Source organism: Ochotona princeps, chromosome 3, assembly GCF_030435755.1.
Source record: "Ochotona princeps isolate mOchPri1 chromosome 3, mOchPri1.hap1, whole genome shotgun sequence".
Classification (NCBI taxonomy): domain Eukaryota; kingdom Metazoa; phylum Chordata; class Mammalia; order Lagomorpha; family Ochotonidae; genus Ochotona; species Ochotona princeps.
In genome coordinates this window covers 15,077,081-15,102,527 of record NC_080834.1, presented here as the reverse complement: position 1 = coordinate 15,102,527, position 25,447 = coordinate 15,077,081, and the positions used below count along the sequence as shown (strand labels likewise).

The following is a 25,447-nucleotide window of genomic DNA, read 5'->3' as shown; positions in this document are numbered from 1 at the left end:
GGCATAATTGTTAAAATTGTGGGATACTAACTGATCACATTAAGTATATTTGACTTTTAAAACATTTATTTCTTTTTGAAAGAGTTACAGAGACAAGTAAAGACACACAGAGAGATCTTTCATCCTCTGGCTCATTCTCTAAATTGCTGCAACACTGGAGCTGGTCAGATCCAAAGCCAGGAGCCAGGAACTTTCTCTGGGTCCCCGCATGGGTGCAGGGACCCCAAGAACTGCAGCCATGCTCCACTGCTTTCCCAGGACATCAGCAGGGAGCTGGATGGAAGTGGAGCATCTCGGACATGAACTGGCACCCATATGGGATGACAGTGCTACAAACAGGATTGGCTTGTATGCCACCACACCAGCCCACTGATTTCTTTCTTTCTTTCTTTTTTAGAGACAGGATTTACAGAGGGGGTTTTTGTTTTGTTTTGTTTTGTTTTGCTTTTGTTTTTTTGTAGCACCGGCCCAGAAGAAGTTCCTGGATCCTGGCTTCAGACCAGCCCAAAACTGTGTGGCCATTTGGGAAGTGAACTAGTGGGTGGAAGATCTCCGTCTCTCTCTATATATATATTATAACTTTGACCTTCAAGTAAAAATAAATCTTGAAAGAGAGAAAGACAAACAGTTCAAGTGGCAGTCATTCATTTACTTAGGTGCGTTTTCTTCTGCGTTCCCTCCTCTGAAGTGACTTCTCATCCATCTTCATGACTGTCAGAGGTGACTGGCTCTCAGCTTCACAGGTGTCAAGCTACTGACAAATACCCCTTTCTTCATGTGTGTCTTGAACTTTATATCTCACTGGGTAATTGGGAATTCTTCAACAAGTTGATGGGAACTATGTGACATAAAAACCATGCATGGATTTTAAAATTGTTTTGCACCAAAATAAACTATCTTGTGATGTTTTTCATGACCTTGTCTGAAATCCTGTGGTGTTCTGATTAGTCCCAGTTTCTGCTGCTTATTAATCTTAAAAAGTATTTTTTTTGGAATGGGCATCCATCTTATTCCTTTCTCACCGTGTGTCAGTTCTTTTATCTTCAGTTTCTTAATTTGTAAAGTGGCAGTAGCAGTGCAAGCCCACCATTGACACCTGTAAGGTCAGGGCTGGTAACAGTGTGCATGGGATTGTGTTGACCTTCAAGGAGACAAGAACAACACGATCCTGGCACCCAGTGTCAGAGGAACTGAAAGCTTGGGTATTCTGCTGTCCACTGGGGCCACTGATCATGAGATATGTCCAGCCTGACATGAGATGTGCTGCAAATATCAAATGCGTCCTGAATTTTGAAGACTTAGTATGGGAACAAAAAGCACAAAGTACCTCAATGTTTTTATATTTGTTACATTTTGAAATGGTAATATTTGTCTATATTGGATTAAATAAAATTAACTGAGGTTAATTTTACTTAATTTTTTAAATGACCACTAGAACATTGGTGGTGTGTAGTTTCCAATTGTTACCGCTGACTATGACCTTTTCATGAATTCATAGCCTTAGAAGAGCAATTTGCACGGTCCACGGGATATTTCTGGGTAAGGCTGCTCCTCTGGGATTGATATTCCATATGGCAGTAGCCTGGGGCCTCTGTGGTTGCCCCGTCTCCTATCCTCTCTCACCAACTTTGGCTCAGCTTCAACACAATATAAACTCAAGCCAGGAGCAGTGGGTGTCCCTGCACAGTTCACCCGTGACACCTGAGTGGATGTGTGTGTTTTCACTGGCATGTTCTCTATCGGTTCTGTGGTTGAGGGGAAGTAGTCAAGAGGAGGTCCACGCGGAGACGCCCGCGCAACATTTCTCATAGTACTTACCAAGAGTTTATTCTTTAGGGAGCAGTCTTGTTCAGTGGCGATTTTGTCATGAGAGGGGTGCGGGCCGAGAGGAGCTCAGCAAAAGCTTCCCTCCCTCCCTCCCTCACCGTTGGCGATGCTCTTACCCACGGCGAGCTGAGGTAGCGTGCAGCCCAGCCGCTCCGCGATCGGGGACAGGTCTTTGAGCTTGTTTTGCTGCTTTCTCCCTTCTTCACTCACGATTCGTTCCTTCAGCCACTGGTAGCACTAGGGGTAAGAACAGCATCGCTGAAACGAGGTGTCTGGTGAGGATGTGATGTCAGAGGGGGTTAATTCAGCAAAAGAACCTCATGGCGAATTCCTGAATCTTCTTGACCCTGACCCTCATGTTTGTCAGTGACAAGGACACCTGCGGCATAGTGCTAAGAAGTGCTTCCCGTGGTCTTACTTCTTGTTTTTTGGTTCAAAACAGATGGATTTCAACTAATATTAATGATTCCAATTGATCAATATGAACTAAAGTTAAAACCTTGACATACAAGCGATAATATTGTACCAAGTGGAAGGAATGATGTTTCGTGTTGGGATATCCCAATTTTAGAATATAGCAAAGAAGAAGAAAATGGTGTTACTGAGGCCTGTTTACTTTTTGCTACGAAAGCTGGATGCCAAGCATTCTGATCAGAGTAAGTCTGTCTCATGTGCTTCCTGTCGCCGTCTCCCTTGCATCCAATGCACTCCTAATTTCCCTCTCTTTCTGTAGTGGGGCTTTGTTGTAGCATGCTCTGCTTCTTCCTAAAGTAGACCTGGCACATCTGATAGGGACTTTAAAAACAACAAACAAAAAACTAAAGAAACTCAACACCAAAAAACCCAAAAAACAAACTATGAAAAAGCCTGGTCCTGATCGGTGGACTAAAAAATGAGCCTAATTTTCTACATGCAAAGAGAAAAATGGCTCAGAACTTCTTCTCAGTGCCCTACTTTCCAGGAGGCCCTGCTCTGTGATGTGGGCAACAATAGTCTCTTCTGTGCACAGCTCGCACTAAGCTGCGACACACAGAGAAACAGAAAGGCTCTGAGAATGTTGGTCTGCTCTAGTGAAAATACTAAACTCCCCTAGCACAGAGCAGCAGCGGATGTTCTGTGCTGAGTGTATTTGTCATGCGGGGGCGGCCGTAAGGCTTCACCTCCCAACGACAGCAGAGCGCTCCACAATGGCAGTTGCCTGTAGACACTCCACCCACATGACTGCAATAGGCTGTTGGCTTTGGGTTGTCTTGCCTTTTTCTTCTCATCATTCTGTGACTGTTTCCAAAGAAAAGGGTAACCACATTGTTTTGTGATTCACTGATTTTTGGAATGATTCAGCAAATGTTAAAAAGAGAAGGGCAGGGCGCCCCTGCTACATCTTAGAGGCTTATGGTTGGCCTCCTCACTTGGGAGCTTGCTTGGGGAGGTGGCCAAAGCTTTCCTGTCCATGGCCCCTGGGACGCTTCGGCCCTTTCAGAGGAAAGGTGTCCTCCAGAGAGGACAGGTGGTGCCAGTGGTGAGGGCTGAATAGCTACAAACAATGAGTGCTGTGGGGGGATCCCTGGGCAGCCTGCTGGGACCTGGCTGCTGGCTGCATGAGAAAGCCCTGAACCTTACTTTTGCTGTCCTCTATGGGCAAAATATCGTCAGTCCTTACTTAAATTTCATAACATCTTTCATGGACTAATGTAACTGAATGTTACCCAAAGAAACAAAAAAATATTGAAAGCTACTAGTCAGATGCTTTTGGATAATTGTTTTTTCTTATAACCAAGAGAGCTCCCGAGGTTTGAATGTTTGTCATGCAAGCAAAGAATGGTTAATTTATTTGTCAATCTAATAGAACTTGATTATATGCAGTGCTTTTTTTTTCTATAGAATTGGGTTAAACGTTATGTGTGTATGCAGCAAAAATACATAACATTAAGTTGAGAGATTTGTAAAAGTCAGAGGCCAAACATTAATTTATTGAATTCATCTATTGAATCCCTCTCTCCCTACCCTCAGCTGTCATTGTTGCTTTACTCTGGAAGATTTATGGAGGTTAGGGTTTGTAAAAAGTAGACTGTGATGTTTATATTGCTTTTTTGAAGCAAAACGCAAGTTGCTTCAGAAATAAACAGCTTTAATGACTGTCCAAATGGAGAAATGTTAGTGGAGGGAGGGAAGATGAGGCCTGATTAAGATAGTAATTAATTGTGGAAGCCAACCAGTGTTTTCTGTAAGAGTTGATGGTAGAGGCCTGATGTGATGACTCAGTGGCTAAATCCTCACCTTGTATATGCCAGGATCCCTTATGGGTTCTTGTCTCGGCTGCTCCACTTCCTATCCAGCTTCCTGCTTGTGTCCCAGGAAAGCAGCAGAGGATGGCTTAAAGCCTTGGGACCCTGCACCCCTGTGGGAGAACTGGAAGAAGCTACTGGATCCCAACTTTGGATGGGCTTAGCTCTGGCCAGTGTGGCCACTTGGGGAGTGGAACCAGTGGCTCTTTTTCTAAGTCTCTCCTTCTCTGTAAATCTGCTTTTCCAATGAAAATCAGTAAATCTTAAAAAAAAAGTTGATGGTGTCATTGTGTACAACAGTTAACCCAGTTTGCTGACCATGGCAGTAATACAAGCATCAGAAGATGGAAGACTGCCCCTCTGCCCACTTTATTGCATGGCTGACCCTACTGCACTGCAATGATCTGATTAGATGTCGACCTTTCTTTCCAAGCTGAAGAAGTAGGAGGCAGGGACAGCTTGTTCCTGTCAGTTTCCAGGCATGGCTCTGTGGCTGCCACTGGTGAGGGGCTTGGCCGATGTGGCAGTGAGGCAGAGTTCGAGAACCTGGAGCTCCATGGGTTATTAGATACCTTCAGTTTCCAATTGAGCATGAATACCTCTGCCTCTGGGCGGCATGGCTTTGCTGGCAGTCCTGTGGGATTCCCTAGTGCTTGTGGCCTCCACATTGCTTTATGAGTCATCTTTTTATGGGTCTGTCTCTCAGCAAGGCCCTGAGCTACTGCTTGTAGCTAGAGACCATCCAGTTCCTCCCCGTACCCTGAGCAGCCAGCAGGGTCTAGGGCTGAGTAGATCCTTAGTAAACGTCTATCAAAGGAACAGTTGCGTGAGTTATTGCTTTGTGGCTTAGTGGGCTCTTTCATATGTGTCTCAAAATCCTCTGTGTTTTCCTAAAGCCTATTTTTTTGCCCTCTCAATGCTGTGGTCATTCTTTTTTTGTGTGTGAATCTCTTTATTATTATTATTATTATTTTATTACATTGCATTATGTGATACAGTTTTACATTGCATTATGTGACACAGGTACTGGGATTCTCCCCACCCCTCCCCAAACCCTCCCCCCATGGTGGATTCCTCCACCTTGTTGCATTACTGTGATCATTCTTTAGGTAATAATACTGGGGAGGGGATAGTCTATAAGACTTGTCTCCAGCCTGCAATGGCTAGTGATTAGTCCTGGACTAGAACTCAGGAAAGAACAGTAGACCTATGGGCAGAATCACTCACATTGCCTGTCCAGACCTTGTCTGAAATAATTTAGCATTCATGATCATTGAAGACTTCGATTTAAACTTCCAACTCTTGGATCCAAAGCAGCAGTCTTCACAGTTGAAACACCTAGGTAAAGTGCCAGACTAAACAGTCTTCTTCTGAAGTTACACCATAATGTAGTATCCTTTGTTTCTTAATGTCAAAATCTGGGCTCTTTAGGCTGGCCTCACTCTTCTCCCAGCTTGGATTCAACTAGGTTTTCAGACTTGTTGTTTTCCTTTAACAGAGGGTGCATATTTAAATTTTTTTCCAGGAAGCGTTTTGCTAGCAACAGGGAAGAGCTTCCAGTAACTTTTATTTGCACTGTTCATTTCCATTTAAAAGCTGCACGCCTTTTGATCTTCTCTTACGGGTCCTTGCATTCATTCAGCAAATATTTATTACGTCTCAGCTATGTACCAGGCTTTGGGATGAGTTAGATAGCTCTCTGCTCTAGAAATATCCACAAATTGTTATGTAGTAACTTGAGAAGTGTTTGGTAGCTAGGGTGTTTCCTCTTCGGTACCTCCCTTACAAGCCATGTTTGTACTGCTGTCTTGGGGAAAATACCCAACAACTACGTAATTGACCTGAGCTCATCATTGAACTTCACCTTTCCCCACTGTCATCAATCTCACAGTTGGCACATGATCTAATCTTGGCTTGTCTTCTCTGGACTGAAGCTAGTAAAGGAGCAAATACTGTTCTCTGTAAGGATGGAAGCTTGCAACCACTAGCTTTTCAGCTTTTTGCTTCATGAAGAAGATCCACTCCTAGTAGAAGAAATTGTACCTACAGGCAGAGCACTAGAGGAGACTAAGAATTTCTGTGAAGTTCAACTCCATGGATGGAGTCACCATTGATGTCTGCCCCCAACTCCACCTTACCAAGGATTGTTTGTGTGACCAATAGAGTTCTTCTCTAACTAAATTAGTCTGAATTGAGATCTGTCACTTGCAACAAAGACATCCTATACAAAGTGTTCATGGAAAAACAAAAGTGGTGCAAATGCTCTGTTTTATAGAGTTGGACAAGCTTCACAGAAGTGGAGGCAGCCGAGGTCTGTCTTTGGAGATGAGCAGGGGTTCCACAGAAGGAAGAAAAAGAGGGCATTTTCTGGGAAATGAAAGCACAATGCTTTTGGGCAGAAAATATTGTAGGTTGTGGAAAGAGACAAGCATGGAAAATAGGCTCAGTTAGGTCTCCAGGGGATTTCCTGAATGCTTTGCTGTGGAGCTTGGACTCTGTCCTGTTAGCAGGGATTGGGAAGTCATGAAAGGCTTTTAAGCAGAATTATGATTTGGTCACATTAAGCTTTTAGTAAGATCATTGGCCACCGTGATGGTTTGTTGAGAAAAGAGAAAACTTGGACCTGGTGTGGTAGCCTGGCGGCTAAAGTCCTAGCCTTGTACGTGCTGGGATCCCATATGGTCGCCGGTTCAAATCCTGGCAGCCCTGCCTCTCATCCAGCTCCCTGCTTGTGGCCTGGGAAAGCAGTCGAGCATGGCCCAAAGCCTTGGGACCCTGTAATCCGCATGGGATACCTGGAAGAGGCTCCAGGCTCCTGGTTTCAGATTGGCACAGTTCTGGCCATTTGGCTACTTGGGAAGTGAATCAGTAGACAGAAGATCTTCATTTCTGTCTCTCCTCTGTATATCTGCCTTTCCATAAATAAATAAATAAAGAAATAAAAAGTTAAAATAAAAAAAAACATTTAGGAGGCTACCGCTGTAAGTCTGGCAAAAAGGAATGAAGATTTAATCGAAGGCTAAGTTGGGGATGGCCCTGAGACAATGTGTTCTGGAGGATTTGGTGCATTCTTGGGCAAGAGCAAGGAAGGCAAAGAACAAAGTGTGAGATAATGCCTTGGCTTCTGATTGGGACAACCAAATGGGTGGGTGGATGTACAGTTAGCCAAAAAGGAAGGCCAGGCTCAGGGGGTTAAGGACAGATTCCATTAAGTAACACTAATGCTTGTGGGACATCCATTTGGACACATCTAAGAGGCTGGAAGAAGTATTACTGCACTGCTCAGCACTGAAGTCAGCTGTTGACATGAATTTCTTTATCCTTCCTTTCCCTTTCCTTCCTTTCCCTTCACTTCCCTTCCCTTCCCTTCCTACCCACCCATCCATCCATAACTGATTGACTCCCCAAATATCCCCAACAGCCAACTCTGCACAAGGCCAAAGCCAGGACTTAGGAAATCTGTCTGGGTCTCCATGCAGATGGCAGCAGCTCAAACACTTGGGCCATCTCTGCTGCTTTTCCCAGGCCATTAGCAGAGAGCCGAATTGGAAGTGAAGGAGCCAGAACATGAGTATTTTTCATACTGGGGTAACTCATCCTTCACTTGCAGTGTAATACCTAGACACAAAATAATGTCATCTTGATTTTTTATTGGTATCACAGTGCTGCATGTTTATATATTCTTTATTGGAAGATTGAAGTTACCAACTTATCCAGCTAGTTATCTTTTTTTTTTTTTAATGCTGTTAGGGATGTTCCAATATTTGCTTATTTTGTGTTCAATTCTTTTTTTTTAAAAGATTTATTTATTTTTATTAGAAGGACAGATCAGATTTATGGAGAGAAGAGAAACCAAGAGAAAAATATTCCATCCAATGGCTCACTCCCCAGATGGCCACAACAGCTGGAACTGAGCCAATCTGAAGCCAGGAGTCAGGAGTTTTTTTTCCAGGTTTCCCATGCAGGCGCAGGATCCCAAGGCTTTTGGCCGTCCTCGACTGCTTTCCCAAGCCACAAGCAGGGAGCTGGATGAGAAGTGGAGTAGCTGGGATATGAACTTGTGCCCAGATAATACTCACCCATGTGCAAGGTGAGGATTTAGCCATGGAGTCCTTTGTGTTTGATTGTTTTGATTTTTGTAAATCTACCTAGGTGGCTTTTCTAAGGGCGCATGTGTTACTCCAGATCACTTCGGTTGGCTATGTAGAGCCTGGTGAGAGAAATGTGCTGTATGATTGTCTGTTTTTCTCCGTGGTGAGAGCTCTACACGTTTACGGTTAAGGGTGTTTCAGTAGACATGGAGATGACTTAGTCACCGTCAAATAATTTGTATCTCCCTCTCCCACTCCCTGCTTTCTCCTTTTACTAGTGCATTTGTAAAAAATTTTTTCGGCTTTGTGCAGGTTTTCCCCAAACACTGGTGCAGTTTGGACGATCAGACACTGAGCTCCCCCTTCCTTTATAAACCTGCTGTTGACACATTAGAGACACAAATGGAGTTCTTGGTTGCTGGCTTTGGTCCAGCTCTGGCTATTGAGGCTGTCTGGAGAGTGAATTAGCAGATGGAAGATGGATTCTTTATGTGTCCCTCTGATACTCTGAGATTCAAAGAAATGGATACAATCTTTTTTTTTTAAACCCAAAACCTGGATTTGAGGGAATCTAAGATGTCTGTGAGAGAGATAGTTAACTAAGTCAGGAAGCCCAGATGCTAGTTATCAACTTGTTCTGCTATGAGTTTTTGGTTTTGGATGGTTTTGCTGTATGTTTCAGTCTATGCATCTGGAGAAGTCTGCCCTTAAGGAGGGGCAGAGTGAAAGCGAGCACCCAGTGTGTGTGGCGGTGACTGGGATTACCTGGCTAGCCTCTGAAAGAGGGTGCCCATTGTGTGATGGCTCTCCGTGTGACTTTCCAACTTCACTACATCCTTCAGCTTTCCCCTTTTAGGACAGTATTCAATAAGGCACATGAGGGATTTAACACTTCAGGATAACATAAACTTTGTACTACATGATTCGATCCAACTGTTGGCTAATTTGATGTGCAGTAATTGGCTGTATTAAATGTGCGTTCATGAGCAAGTGTTGTGGGGCGGAGGGTTACAGTGCTGCTTGCAGCATCAGCATCTCTTATTGGAGAGGTGGTTGGTGTTTCTACTGCTCTGCTTCTGATCCAGCTCTATGTTAACGCACCTGGGGAAGCAGCGCAGGATTTGCCCACATGCTTGGACCCCTCCCAGCCATATAGGAGATCAGATGAAGTCCCTGCTCCTGACTTTGGTGTGGCCCAGTCCTAGCCTCTGCAGTCATTTGAGGAGGCAGACAATGGAAGATCTCTTTAGTTCCTCCTTTCTGTTACTCTACATTTCATATAAATAGATATGTATATAAATGAAGCTTTAAAATAGTAAGTGAAGTTTGAGCTTAGAATATTTTCAATTTATGGGCCCATTGCAGTAACCTAGTGGCTAAAGTCCTCGCCTTGCATGCCCAGGAGCCCATATGGATGCTGGTTTTAATCCCGGAAGGTCGGCTTCCCATCCAGCTTGCTCCTTGTGGCCTGGGCAAGGAGTAGGTAAAGACCCAAAGCCTTGGGACCCTGCACCTGTGTGGGAGACCTGGAAGAAGTTCCTGGCTCCTGGCTTCAAGTTGGCTCAACTCAGGCCATTCTGGCCACTTGGGGAATGAACCAGCGGATGGAAGATATTTCTGTGTGTCTCTCCTTTACTCTGTAAATCTGACTTTCCAATAAAAATAAATAATTTTTTAAAAAAAGATTATTTTCAATTTACTGTGTGTTTATTGGGAATACAACGCCATTGTATGTTGACCAACAACTGGTACAACAAGTTGAAAACCACCTGTATCCATTTTTCTTTGTAAGGATAAGCGGAGATGAGTGAAATCACTTAGCCTGGGTCTTGGCACATTGAGGGCTCAGTAGCATCCCAGTTCTCAAAGCTTCCTTCCCTCCATCCCCCGTTCTTCACTACCTTCCTCCCTTCTCCTCCCTTCCTTGTTCATACCTTCTTTCCTAAGGTTCCTTCAGTGTTTCTTGATTGACTTGCCTAGATTTGGTTCAAAATAATCTTCAGTTTTCATGACCTTATTCAATATTGTAGGATAATTGTTTCTTATGATAATACAAAACTAGAAACAGGATTATGTCAACATGCTTTAGGAGATATTTATATTGGGTTGCTTTAGAGGACAAACAAGTTAAAAGCTCAACTGTTGGAGGCAAAAAGGATGGGAAAAGACCAATGCCTTGAGAAGGTTTTAATTGGGGAAGCCTGAGATGGGCACGGCCACACTGTTGCAAGGGTGGGCGATGCGGGCTTCCCTAAGCTGTCCTCCCGCTAACTCTGTGCCAAGGGTGGCTCAAGGCCTAGCCAACACATGCTTCCTCCTAGAACTGGGTTCTGTCTGAATGTTTACAATACCTCTGTTCTGCCTCCCTTGCTATCACAGAGTAATCTGTGATTCTAATGATGTCGCATGTTTCTCTCAAGTTTTTTAAAATAGTCATGTTGTTATTAATAAGGAGAGATGTTTGGAGTACTCTCCAAGTAAATTGATCATCAAACTGTCTGAGTGGAAGTAATTTTGTTTCTCTGGTCTTGAACATCTTTATGCTTTAGAGCAGGGTTTAAGGCCAGAGGCCAAACAGCCAGAGTTGATCTCTGCAACCCCCAGCCACAGAGCCTTGGCAATGGAGGCTCTGCCTGAGTCTGTCTGCTGAGGCCCACCCTTCTCTCCCCTGCTTGCCAACACACAATAGGAACTCTCAGCCAACCTCAGGCCATACTTAGCTGCTGCCCTTTGCCTGCTGTGGATTAAGCTGCCACAGCTTGAATTTCATTTTGTCAAAGAAAAGGACAAGCAGACCTTATAGAGAAGAGGAATTTCTATGCTTTGTTAGCCCCCAAGTAGGAAGGAAGTGCTTGCTGTAACATAAGGATGAATAACCACAGAGGACTTGAGCTCTACAAGTCCAAGCAGGTCAGTGTGCACTTTGGTCCCAGTTCCCAGAGGAGGAGGATTTTCTGTGTAGGCAGATTAGGAAGGGCTGACTGATGTCTGGCCAGCAGCAGAGTCCTCCGGAAGGTGCAGGGGAGCCTGCCAGCGGCCACTGCCGGGCTGAGGCCATGGCCTGCCTGGGCCGGGAAGCCCCGGGCTACTGCCGAGCTGTTCCCATCTGTCTCCCTCCCTCCCACTCCCGGACTTTTCTAAGGCATACCTTCAGGGAAGCCCGGGAACTTTCGGGCACCCCGTTGCCGTACTTTCCCGAGATGATTCCACAGGCAAGGGGAGACCATGTCATTGCACCAACTCCTATGGAAGAAAGAAACAAGTTGCTGTTGTTAACTGGGATCAGAGGTGTAAATGTTAAGACAGAGCTTGGTTAGCTCAGGAGGCAAGCCGGCCAGAGAGATGAGTTAGTGCCTTACAACGCAAGGATTTACAAACCGTGACCCAGTCTTTTAGGGGTTAAGTAAGCCGGCACTGTCAGTTCTTGGGTGGGAGCCACAGGAGAGGGCTTTACAAAGTTCATGGCCCCTGCCCATTCTGTTTTAATTCAGTATCTCCACAGATGTTTTGAAGTCCCACATGGAAGCGTGCCTGAAAATGTGGCTTATCCAAGAGATTTTGATATCCAAAATTCACATTTCTGTTTATGCTGTGAGGCAAGTAGGGTTTTTTTTGCACAGAAATTAGGTGCTTTGTGTGTGTGCTCAGTGCCCTACCTAGAGCAGCACCCAGCAGGAGCACGTGCCTCTTCCACAGTGAACACTTGGCAAGTGATAGCAAAGCGAGAGGAGTGGGCATCACTCCTGTTGGATTTTTTTTTTCTTTTCTTACCCAGCATTTTCTGACTGAACATCTATGTCTTAGGAAGGAAAGGTGTTTCTGGAAATTGTTTGGATACATAAGCCTAAAATTGTGGCTTACTCCTTTCCCCCTGTCTTAATGTATTTTTATTGTCCATGTTTGTTACCTATATAATGTGTGCATGTTTCCCCCTCTCTGTAAGAATGACTACCTACCTACATAAGCATGGAGTGCCTTCCCTCTTTGTTGCTTTAAAACGTGTGGAACACAGTGCCAGGCACACTGGAGATGCTCACATAGGTGTGTGTGAGCGTGGCTTCTTGGGAAGGCAGCCATTGTCAGCACACAGCTGAAGGCTGGGCTGAGAGCAGGCACCCCAGGAAACCGGAGCAGGTCCTTCCCTTCATTTTCTGAACACCTACTGAGTACACTTCTGTGCCAGCCCGTTTCCAGCCCTGCTGGCCCTCCGTCCCCGATGCTCTGGAGACCCCATACCAGCACACTGGATTCTGCCATTGTTTCATCAATGCTGAGTTCTCACAGCCACTGAATCCCTGTTGCTAAAAATGCTTGGAAGATTTGATTTTGGTGATTACCTATTTTATGGTAGAGTTCTGGCAGCTGGACCTCCACTTTCTCTCTCTGGAAAAGATGATATTCAGCTTGTTCGCACACTGGCGGGATCATATTGAACTGTCTTGCTACTGAATAGGCTTCCTAGGGAGAAATGAGATTGTAGGTGAATTTATAGTGTTGCGAAATAGGCTTCCCTGTGATTCATATGCATGTAAAGTGTTCATTTTAAGGAAATCAATATAAGCCAGGAAAGCATGTAAAATGTCAAATAGCCAGCAAAGTTGTGCCCATCAATGCCACTGACAGTAATACCGAATGGGGGAAGTCCTACTGTTTTTTGAGAAGGTTTCAGTATTGAGTAAAGTCTGGGGCAAATTTGTCCAAGCAGAATTATAGATTATAAGGAAAATGTGGTTTGATTGTTTTTAGAATCCTAAAGAAATAAAAATATGACTCACATATACATGTGATCTGTAATTAGTGTTATAAACAGTATAATTATTCAGTGATCCCATTTTTATAAGACTGGAATACTGTTCATGTGTCTCATTAGCTGTAATACTCGCTGTACTCTCTTGCTCCCAGAGAAGATACTAAAACATGGTGCCTATCAGAGATCTAAGTCCTCCCTGTTGTCTCAACTGATCAGCTCTAGCCCCAACATCTGACTCTGCAAAGATGGAATTGACCTCAGAATTCCAGTTCCAGAGTGATTGTGGGACAAGTTTGCAAAATACCTTGCTATTTATACATGTATCTGAAAACAATCATAAGATATTCAATCATAATTAAAAATAGAAATGAGGAGGCTGGTGCTGTGGCATAGCACGTGAAGCTACTGCCTGGGCTGCTGCCATCCCATATGGTAGTTGGTTTGTGTCCTGGCCACTCCACTTCTGACCCAGCTCTCTGCTAATGGGCCTGGGCAAATGTGGGCAGTGGCCCAAGTGTTTGGGCGCCTGCCACTCATGTGGAAGACCCAGGTAAAGCTCCCAGCTTGTGACTTCAGCTTGGCCCAGCCTTGACCATGGTGTCCATCTAAGGAGTGGAGTAACAAATGGAAGCTGTCTCTCTCTGCCTCTCCCTCTGACTTTCAAATAAATAAAGAAATATTTTTTAAAAAATAGAAATGACCAGTGTGGAGTTTGGCCTGGTTAGGACTGTTGGGAAACCACTTGCAATGCTTGCATCCATGATTATGGTTCAAATGGTTAGGTCCTTGCCACCACATGGGAAATCCAGATGGAGTTCATGGTTCCTGCCTTTGGCCTGGCCCAGCCCTGGGTATTGTGGGCTTTTGGGGAGTGAACAAGCAGTTGGCAGACTGGTTGCTCTCTATCATTGGAAAAAATTAAAATGAATATAATAGCAGTGCCTGGCACGGTAGCTTAGTGACTAAAGGCCTTGCCTTGCACAGGCTGGGATCCCAAATGGGTGCCATTTCTAATCCCAGCGGCCCCACTTCCCATCCAGCTCCCTGCTTGTGACCTGGGAAAGCAATGGAGGATGGCTCAGAGCCTTGGGACCCTGCACCTGCATGGGAAACCCAGAAGAGGTTCTCGGTTCCTGCCTTTGGATCAGTTTAGCTCCAGCCATTGCGGTTGCTTGGGGAGTAGGACTCAATGGATGGGAGATCTTCCTCTATTTCTCCTCCTCTCTGTATATCTAACTTTCCAATAAAAATAAATAAAATCTTTAGAAAAAGAAATATAGCAGAAATAAAAATACAGAAATGAGCTTACCATGATCTCCATAGCACTCCACCGTGAGGTGCCCCAATACATTGCCATGCCTTGGTTGATCACATGTGTCATGGCTCGAACAATCTCTGGAAGATCATACAGAGAGCATTTCATGGGTTTCTCTACTTCTCAAAATTAATGTTTTTCTTCCCTTCTTCTCAAAAGTTTGAAGTTTAATGCAACTAGCTGTTTGATTCATGCACTGACTTTGGCATTATCTAACTGGCTTGGAGGCTGGCAGTACTTTTGGGCAAACTGGCATTCTGTTTTTAGTTTGTGGCAACAACAGAAAATGGTATGAAAAAACAATGACCGTTTAAGTTCTTCCTTTATTTTTGTTGCTGGGTAGTTCCTGGCCTGATGAAAGAATACATGATTAGCCTCTGTCAGAACCTGAATGTCTTGGCCACAGAGTGAGAAGTGAGAGGAGGCAGAAGGCGTCTGTTTTGACTTGGCGGAGGGGAAGGTCACTGGGGTTGCAGGCCTGTCTTTCTTTGCATGTTGGATCTGCAGAGCTGGCCCTCACAGCAAGCGGGCTGTTTAATAGTGATGAATCAACAACAATCTGTTTAGTGCAAAGATAAACATATTAAATGCTGAACAGACAGCTGAAGCCACAGTGGCTCACAGCCCACAATGACACACCCTGTCCTTGACCACTTGAAACTGAATTTTGTTCTAAGACACCCGTGTCATTGATTTCACCAGGGCCTGCTGATGGTTCCACCCAGTTTGCTCATCGGCCTCTTTCAGCCTGACATCACACTTCCTAAACGGGAAAACAAATCCCTTCCCCAGCCGGGTGGAGTTCTGCTACTCTTTTTGGCAGAGTTGGATGGGAAGGAAGCAGTACTGAAGAGCACGAGGCGCTTCAGCTTGACCGAGTGAACATTCCCAGACAGATTTGGATATTTTTTTTTACAGAGCAGGTTAAGCAGACACCCAGGACGCCAGCTCGGCTGACACTTCCCACAGGTCGCAGGCCTCTGGCTGTTGAGTAGGCTAAGTGTTTTCCAGAGAATGTTGTTGCCCTTGTCTCAAGGTATAGCTGGGCTAAGTGTGTTCTTTCGTTTTGATGCGCGAGCCTTAATTGACAGGGTACACGCTTTGCTTGTAGGGCTTGTATCAGCGAATGTAAGTTGCTGATTCTTCGTGTGATCACAGACGTGCTTCCATTCACGTTGTCCAGCACAGACAGATTTTGATTTATAAGCTAAGTATTGTTCTTGGTTGGTGAAGGAGTCCCAGGTATCAGATTATTACTCAGCAGCTAAAACTATGACACTTCATTCTCCATTTCTAAAACACATCCGGGGGCCTGAGTGGTGGCACAGAGTGAGGTGTGGCCTTCAGGGCTGCCGTTTCCATACGGGCACTGATTTAACTCCCAGCTGCTCTGTTTCATATCCAGCACCCTGTTAATGCGCCTTAGAGATCAGCAGGGCATGGCCCGAGTGCCGCCACCTGTTTAGGAGACCCCAGCAGAGATCAAATGTGGCTTCAGCCTGGCTTGGTCCAAGGCGTTACAGCCATCTGGAAAGTGATGGCTTTCAAATAAATAAATCATAGAAAAATCTGATAAAGAAATTATAAGATTTCCTTCCCTTTTATTGTACAAATGGAGATGAGTGCCGAGGTAGACGTCTCATTTGTGGAAACTGAAAACCATTATTCGAGCCTCTGCTTCCACAGTGCCAGCCAGCCGGCAGTGTTCATGAGAGGCGTGCCACAGCTGCCATGGTCGGTCCAGCTTAGTGTTGAATGCTGAAGGGCTTCCCAGCGAACAGCCTGAGCCTCGCCTCTGCAAGCAGAGCAGACGAGCACTGCAGCCCTTCAGCAGGTGTGGCCACGTGCCCTCCACAAGGCCAGTTACAGCAGAGGGGATGTGAGTCTTCCTGCATCTGTCCACTGAGTCAGCACATGTGTTAAAAACGCTAACATTTTCCAGTCACTGTCAGCTGCCGGGCTCATCTGTGTCACAGACACCAAGTTCCTGGAGCTTAGAGCTGAGTGGCAAAGATGGAGAAGTAACCAACTAAGTCACCACAAAATGTGAAGGGTTAAGGTGGGCGCCGGGTAGGAAATGAAAGGGAGGAGCTGGCAGAGCAAGGAAGGTGTCATGTAGCAGCAGTGTTTAAGCAAGGGAAATACAGAGGAGCCAGCCATGTGACCAACAGGAGGAATGCTTCAAGGGTAAATGGAGTGGCCTGTGTTAGGGCCTGAGACACCACACAGCTTAGCAAGTTCAGTAACCAAGTAAGCCATGGCAGCAGCCTGGTAAGGAAGGAAGCAGGAAATGAGATGAGGTTGGCAGAGGGCAAACCAGATGACTTGTCTATACAGAGTTCAGTGTCCTACGGGAGACCAAAGGGAAAGGTCAGGCAGTCGCTGAGTGAGCTGGGCCTGGAGTGGTGGATTTTTCAGTTGACGCGTCCACTGATTGCAATCAAATTCTTGGAAGTCGATGAAAACTGCCCAAAGAAAGTCTGCCCCCATGAAGTTGTAATTGCCAATGCAGAAGGCAGAAAGACCCTGGACAGGGTGCTGCGTCATTACCATCCAGAAGGACAGGAAGGCACCCAAGGCAGGCGGAGGGATGTTCCAGAGCAGAGCTGTGAGTACTGTGGACCACAGGAAACATTGCAGTCAGAAGGGCATACGAGGAAGGAGGGGACGATGGCTCTAAGTGGCCGTAAGAGCCTGTGCCAAGACCAGGCTGGGTAATGAAAGCAAGCTCCATTCCCCCAGCAGACTCACAAGCACCTGGGAAAATAGCCCTTCGAACAATTTTGTGAGTGAATGGAGAAGAGAAATAGGGCCTGACTGAGGGGTATCCATGTGAAAGGAACTTTTATTTTGAAGAGGAGAGGTGGAAAGGCAAGCCTGATACCATTGAGAATGATCTAGAAATATGGAATAGAGGTTGGGAAGGAAGGGAAAGGCTGAGATGGAAGAGGTGTTCTTAGAGGAGGCAGCAGCACGGAATTGTGGGAGACGTGGGAGAATGGAGAGGCCAGGGTTGGAGATTTATGTTGCGACAAATCAAAATTAATAATGTATGTTGAATTAGTTCATTTTGTTATTCATATCAGAGAGAAATTCCCCAGTTTTGTTCAGCCAACAGGAGAATGTCGTGATGAATGAAGTGGGTTTTCGACATGATTCTGGTAGGTTCAGGCACTAGAGGGCAGCATTGTAGAAAGAAAAGATCAACTGAGTCCTGCCGCTGCAGCTTCACCTCTGTGTCCTGGAAACATTAGTAACATCCTAGGCAGAACACTGGCTGGGGCTGACTTAGCCCTCCCATCCAGGCTCCTTTCACGCTTTTCCAGAAGACCCAGCTTCTGTGGTTTTCGCCCTCGACTGCATGTTCTGACAGCCGCAGGATTTTGCAAACTGCCCATCTAGACTCCACTGAATTTGTAGTCTACTGGGATCTCGGCAGGTGAGGCACTGGTGTTAGTGTTTTAAAAACTCATTGCAGATGGTTCTAGTGTGCGGCCAGGGTTTTGAGCCACTGTACTGGTCGACACTGCTGGCTGCAAAGTGCAGCTTCTGCCACAGCAGCAGCTTTCAACACTTACCCGATAGATTATTTTTACAAATACTAAGAACCCTCCTAGGTTAAGGCTCATTGTGTCTGAACAACTTCCATTCACACACCCGCACATGCATGAGTTGCAAAACCATGGCCAAAATGAGTCTTAACAACATGGCAGTAAAGCAAGCAACTTGGCAGAGAATGGGTAAGAGTATAGAATGTTTTTGCCCTAATGAGATTTTGTTCTGGCAAATCTAGCTTCATGCTCAAACAGGAAGTGATCCTCACTGGTCCCTCAGGAGTGTAGAGTGGGTTTGCCTTTCTGCTGCTGCTGCTGCTGAGGCCTGGAAGGAGGTGCTGTCTTCAAATACATGACATTAAGACTCCTGTTCCTGCAGCCAACAGAGCACACTGGTAGCCTCGTGACCAAAAAATACCTCTTTGGGGTCAGCAGTGTGGTCCAGCAGATTAAGCTACTATGAACTATGATGCTGGCATCTCCCATTGGAACACCAGTTTGAGTCCTAGCTGCTCTGCTTCTAATCCAGCCATTTGCTAATGCAGATGATGGCCCAAGCACTTTGGCTCCTTACATCCACAAGGGAGACCCAGATGCAATTTCTGGCTCCTACCTGTGGCCTAACCCAGCCCCAACCATCGCAGACATTTGGAGAATGAGCCAGAAGTTGGAAGATTCTCTCCCCCCCCTCCTTGTTCTCTCTTCCTCTTTCTGTCACCCTGCCTTTCAAATGAATAACTAAATGTTTTACAACAATCTTTTAAATCCGACATAATGAAGTGTGATGACCTTGTTGTCTTTCCAGTGGTGCATAGCCTGGTAAAGAGGAGCTGCCCACCTGCCAGCGTGCCCTGTCTGTGGAAAGGGAGCAGCTGGCTGTGCAGGAGCCATTGTAGAGGGGCCCATCCTGTTTCCCCAGGCTGCCCAGGCTCTCTTCTTTCCCTTTACCTATTTCACTGTTCCACAGCTGTCTGCTTATGTCTGCAGTCTTTAGCCTGCTCCTTCGGTACTTTGCTTTCTGTTTCTGAGGTTATTCCTGATCCCCATGCAGAAAGGGCTGTGCCATTTCCCTTGTTTCCTCCATTAGACTCTTTTGCGAAGGAAAACGTGGCATTTCTCTGACACGGGCATGTAAAGTGGTCACAAAACAAATAATACACCTTTGTCTTCATTATGCAAGCGCACGCAGGCTGTCCCTTCTATACGGCCAATACAGCATTTGCTGTAAAACTGCAGTGATGGTTTTCTTTACAGACACAGCAGGAGGCTGGCTCATGCTTGCTCTCTAGCTGATCTATCTTGGCGCCATCATCTTTCCCACACACAGACTCCCTCCTTGCTGTGTGCTTTGGAGGAGCCACGCCTGGCCACGAGGCCAAAGGCAACGGGAAGTGGTCAGAGTATGAGCAAAGCTATGATCTTTCCTTCTAACTGGGCACAGAACTCAGGCCCAAACCTTCTGTGTGCCAAAGCTTGTGTGTGTCTTCAAGCCACATGTTGTGATGCTTATATTAGTATTAAGGCCTTTATACCTTCTGAGATAACAGAAAAAATTGTTGACACTTATATGGCACCTAGAATATGCCTAGCAATATTCTAAGCACTTACATGTTTATTGTTGCTATTTTTGTTCTGTGCATAAGGAAACTGAAGTATAATGAAGGTGAATAAATTAACTCATTTACCCCGATAGTAAATGATGGGGTTGGGATGTGAAGGGTGGAAGATAGGCTCTAGTTTACTCCCGGCCATAGAGAGCTCTTCAGAAGTTAGAAATGGGCAGATCTGCATGTAATCAGCAGAGAATGAGGCCCTGATAGAGAGCACTAGGTTATATTAAAGGAACAAAATGCTAACTGTGCAGCTCCTTGGTGAACAAAGAAGAACCATGTTTGCTTCCAGAATTCACTCACTTCATACAGGCACTCCCTGTCTGTGTGACCACAAGGCGCTGCACCATGACACAGCAAGTACACAGTTTCTCTTCCCTAGTTGGCCTTCATTGCCTTGCAGCTTTTACACATGACCCTCTTTCAACACAGAAAGGATGCAGGACAAAGAACGATGGAGAAAGAGGTCATTGATTTCCAAGTTGTCCTTCACCATGAACTATTACAATACAGGATGGGAAAAGGCGGTGCTAAGCAGGTGAGAAGGGGCTGGGCTGCTTATTCCAGGTAAGAGGACCACAATGCCTCACTGGAGAAATTCCAGTCAAAAAAGGAAAGAATTAACTGAGAGCAGAGCTCTTCCAAATTTTTGTTATGCATTCCAACCAGTCCAGAAAAAGAAGAAAAGAGGAAAATTCTAACAGGGCAGAAGGACACACAAGACATATGGAAGATGTTTCAAGTGGCCATGTTGGGCATAACTGCAGCAACGAAATAATGACTGCATGAATTGTAAATCAGAATAAATCAGGATCCTGGAGCTCTGGTTAATACAAATATTAGAATCTATTAAATAAGTCATGACAAGTTAAAGCCCTTCCTTCAGTAGAATACAAAACAAAAAGTGTGGAAAATGTGATGGAAATAGAAAATCAATAATATTTGTTTCAGGCAAGAATCATAATGAAAGCCAAAATTAAGCAGGTGGGGACTTGTGATAGCTAACAGGATATTTGCTTAGTTTCTAAGTACTTCCTTCCAATATTTAGCATTACTAAAGGAAAGACAGTAACTTGACAGTGAGAAACCTGGTAAGGATCATCTTAGAAGCAAGAATTCAAGGTTAATGTCATCAGTACTGAACAACGGTAGATCTGTGGGCCTGGGGTGATGCATTGCAGTGTCATTCCTGTCGCTGTGCTGACAGAATGGCTAATCTGAATTTAATCTCAAAGAAATACCTGGAAAATTCTATCTGAGGGACATTTTACAAAATAACTAACCAATATCTCTAAAGTGTCAATGTCATGAAAGACAAAGTCTGAGAAACTTATCCAACTTAAAGGAAAGGAAAGACACAATTGCAACATGATCAGTTGCAACATGAGAGCCAGGCCAGGAAAGTGTGTTCATTGGACAGCAGGAAGCGCATGAATAAAATCTATGTATTGGTACTGCTATGTTAATTTCTAGATTTTGGTAACTGCACAATGGTCATAGATGTTAACATTTGAGGGAATTCCAGTGACAATTATTTTCTACTATTTTTGCTAGTCTTTATGTCTGAAATTATGAGTGGAAAATTAAAAGTCACAATAAACAGGTGCTTTACAAGGGGTGATATAAAGGACTGGCATTGTGGTACAGTGTGTTCAGTAGCCACTTGTGGCATCAGCATCCTATAATTGAAGATTGATTTGAGTTCTGACAGCAAAAAATGATCCAAGTGCCTGGACCCCTGCTTCCCACTTGGGACACCTGGGTGGAGTTCTGGGTCTTGGGCTTCCACCTGGCCTAGTCCAGTGCCTGTGACCTTTTGGGAGAGTGAACCAGCGGATAGAAGATCTCTCCGTCTGTCTTTATTTCTCTATCTCCCTCATCTCTTTCACTCTTTTGCTTTCTATTGCTATACCTTCCAAATGAATGAATCTATACATCATATATATATAGATTATATATATATATGATGATATAAGATAAAACATACAATCCTTTGATGTCTTCCGAAGGAATGAGTCTGACTCTGCCCAGCTTGATTCACAAGTGGCAGGGGGTTCTGGCACTGGTATATTTATGGGGAATGGGTTGACCTCTGATGATGGAACCTGGCTGGGTAAACTAGCATTGGTTGTGAATTTCTGAACCCCAAGGACTGGCTCTGGCATTGCTTCTGTGTTACCACTGTGGTCAAAATGGTAGTCATGGAGCTGGTCCTTCGATGGTCACAGAGCTGGTCCTTCGATGGTCACGGAGCTGGTCCTTTGGTGGTCAGGAGCTGGTCCTTTGGTGGTCACAGAGCTGGTCCTTTGGTGGTCTTTTGGTGGTCACGGAGCTGGTCCTTTGGTGGTCACAGAGCTGGTCCTTTGGTGGTCACGGAGCTGGTCCTTCGGTGGTCACGGAGCTGGTCCTTCGGTGGTCACAGAGCTGGTCCTTTGGTGGTCACAGAGCTGGTCCTTTGGTGGTCACGGAGCTGGTCCTTCGGTGGTCACAGAGCTGGGCCTTTGGTGGTCACAGAGCTGGGCCTTTGGTGGTCTTTTGGTGGTCACAGAGCTGGGCCTTTGGTGGTCACAGAGCTGGTCCTTTGGTGGTCACAGAGCTGGGCCTTTGGTGGTCACAGAGCTGGTCCTTCATGAAGATGAGCCTGTGCTTCACAGCAGCTATTTAAAAGAAGCAGCTAAGTATCCAGGCAAAATTGTTATAGTCATTTTGTCCCTTCTAGGACTTGGTATAGTCTTGCGTTTGTCACAGGTCAGAACCAAAAGACACCAGATTTACTTTTATTCTCATTTCTTGAAATGGGATGTATCCAATCCAATCGTAGTCAGAGGTATGATAGGATATTAGTACCTACTGACATATCCTTTTATATCAACCTGAGGCTAGCAGTCAGATGGTTTGGAATCCTAGTTCAAGTTTCTCCAACAGTCATCAGTGGGACCTTGAACAAGTGGGTTACATTCTTGAGTTTGTGTCTTGATATGTCAAAGGAAGTTGTTCTAAATCAATTTATCCATATTAGTGTCCAGATTTACAGAACTTCCTGGATGCTGTGCAAAGCTTAGTGTTATTTATCCGGCTCTCTTTTTCTTACCTCCTAATTTTATCACTTAATTTCTTTTCTTTTTTAAAATGAATAGCCTCTTTTTTTAAATTCGATAGTCAGATATACAAAGAGGAGAAGACAGAGAGAAAAATCTTCCATTCATTGGTTCACTCCCCAAGTGGCCGCAATGGCTGGAGCTACACCGATCTGATGTCAGGAGCCTGGAGCCTCTTCTGGGTCTCCCATACGGGTGCAGGGTCCTAATGCTTTGGGCCATCCTCAACTGCTTTCCCAGGCGACAAGCAGGGAGGTGGATAGAAAGAGGATCTGCCGGGATATGAACCAGCGCCAATATGGGATCCTGGCACGTGCAAAGCAAGGACTTGAGCTGCTAGGCTACCATGCTGGGCCCAATCACCTAATTTTCAAAGGAGAATATGATACAGCTAGCAGGTGTAAGTAGGTATTCCTTATTTATAGAGTACTGTGATCTTGTAAAAGGAGCAAGAAATAGGCAATTTAAGAAAATTACAAGCCATTTTGTTTATGGATGTTGGAACAACATTGAACATTGATTTACTAGATCCTGTAGAGTAGTGCAAACACATCATGAGCAAGTGAAGTTTATTTCAGGAAGAGCAGTGTGACTCATCATGTTTTCATTGTTATGACTAAGAACTTGGTGTCCATGGCTGAGAGAAATAGCTTAAAAGGATTACATTTCCTTTCTCCTATCAGTTTCCATTTTCCTTTGGGTAACAATTGCTTTGTTCACTTAGTTCTACTTGGAGCAACACTAAGTCTTCCCATACTTTGTGCAAAACATCTTTCAGTGTGGCTTTCCACACGGTCAAGCTTGTAGGAAGCGCACGTCTTCGTCTCTTGGTGATGTGCTCTCTGCAGTGTCTGGCCTCTGCTGGCCTTCCTTGTCTGCTCGTGTCTCGTTGCACAGGAGCTGGCCTGGCACCCCTCATTCCAACATCTGGGAAATTCTCTTTTTACTTAGTTAGATCCCCGCTTCCTCTCTATAGCTTTACTGTCACCTTTTGACAGAGTACATTTTCCAGTGGCTTCTGAGAAACTATATTTGTGAGCTAACAGAGTCAAAGTGGCATTATTTCCTCACCCTTGGTTAGGAGGGATGGAGTGGTGGGGGGAGACACCGCTCATATGCTGAGGTACTGTCAAGATGCCTGCAACAGGTGGGGCAGGGCTGAGGCCATAACTTGGAACTGGCGACTCAATCCAGGTCAGCTGAGTACTAGGATGGAGACAGTGACCCCACCCCACCCGAACCCAGAGCACTCACAGCCTTGTCACTTGCTTTCTTCATTGCCTTCTAATATTCTAACTGAATTTCAGTTACTTTACTCTTTGCTTCTCATCTCCTTTGCTAGTTGGAATGTGTCCTACAAGAGTGAGGAACTTTGTTTTGATTGCTGGTATGTGCCAATAAGTACTCAATAAGAATTCATTGTTAGAGTCAGAATAAATGATGGAACCTCAATGTTTGTGCCCTGAGTGCTACCTGGTGACATTTTAGATTTATTCAGGTGTTTTTTTAAGTTTTGTTTTGATTTTTAGACAGTCTGCCGAATTTTATTTGTGTTCAGAAAAGGAGCAGGAGAAATGAATGAAAGAAACAAAAATTCCAGTGGAGGAACTATTTTTAGACTAAAAAAGATTAAACATCCATGACAAGTAAGACATATGGGATTCTTCATATATCTTGAGTCACTTCTCCCTCCAAAAATTAGAAATATGTCTTATAAAGGAAATTTTTCTGTGGCTTGTATATTATGTGATACTAGTATGTAATGCCATGGTTTGTGAGTATAAATGTTGTGCTATGGTCATTTAGGAGACTATCTTGTCTTTGAGACTAGGAGAAATTTTTTTAAGGTTTTTTTTATTTTTATTGGAAAGTCAGATATACAGAGAAGAGGAGAGACAGAGAGGAAGATCTTCTGCCAATGATTCACTCCCCAAGTGGCAGCAACAGCTGGAGCTGTGCCGGACCGAAACCAGGAGCCAGAACTTCTTCCAGGTCTCCCACATGGGTGCCGGGTCCCAAGCCTTCAGGCTGTCCTTGACTGCTTTCTCAGGCCACAGGCAGGGAGCTGGTTGGGAAGTGGGGCTGTTGGGATACAAACCCATGCCCATATGGGATCCTGGCGCGTTCAAGGTGAGGGGCAAGTTTTTATGGGGGAAATTTCATGAGAGACGGGGGGAGAGTGATAAAATAAAGGCAAATACAGCACAATTTGGTATATGTAGGTAAAGAGTAATGGATGTTTTGAGGAGTTTTTAACTCCTCAAAATAAAAAGCTTGGAGGCAATCCAGAGAAATCCCAACAGAGGGACAGAGAAGGAAAAACAGTGATCCCATAGCTACCAGACCTCTGGTCTCTTCAGAGACTGAACTCTGGGCTGCTAGCTGCAAGGTGTTTCCACTGCGCCAAGCTTTGCTGCCTCACTCACTACTTCCAAAAACACAGAAAACACAAGCTTGAAATCAGCTCTTGCCTCTGTCCTTCGGAAGCACAGAAACAGAAATTGCTGCCTCATTGTAAAATTTTATCTTGTCTGTGTCTTGGTGTTTGGCTGGGGTTTCAACGATCACATCCTGTTATGCTGATATGGTCCTAAAAGTGTGCAAAATGTTTGTGGAGGGCACTACGATTTAGAAAACATTTCCACTTAGGTCACCTTATTTTATCTCCATAGCTATGTTTCAAATAGCTAAGAAATGTGATATTTTCTTCTTCTTACTTGACAAACAAAACCTTGAGAAATGCAAACTTGAACAGCACAGCCAAGTTTATACTCCTAAGAACAGTCGCCTCAGGCCCCGAACCCAGAGCCCAGATTTCTTTATTACATGTGTTAGATTCCCTGGAGCGGTTGGACAAAACCGGTGCTTCTTGCTCCACTTTGTACAGCTGTGGTGACATACTGGATGGTATTTGCTT

At 44.9% G+C, this 25,447-nt stretch overlaps 1 protein-coding gene across 2 annotated transcripts in view; it reads right to left on the bottom strand.

Annotated features, from left to right (window-relative positions):
• KCNAB1 (potassium voltage-gated channel subfamily A regulatory beta subunit 1) overlaps nt 1–25,447 on the bottom strand; it is a 353,486-nt gene that overhangs the window by 7,438 nt on the left and 320,601 nt on the right. For both annotated transcript variants that reach the window (XM_004598563.3, XM_004598564.3), the window contains exons 9-12: nt 14,263–14,348; nt 12,541–12,661; nt 11,352–11,446; nt 1,944–2,064 (exon numbers count right to left, since the gene is read on the bottom strand). In XM_004598563.3, coding sequence (XP_004598620.2) covers nt 1,944–2,064; nt 11,352–11,446; nt 12,541–12,661; nt 14,263–14,348 — 423 coding nt within the window. The remainder of the gene's footprint in view (nt 1–1,943; nt 2,065–11,351; nt 11,447–12,540; nt 12,662–14,262; nt 14,349–25,447) is intronic.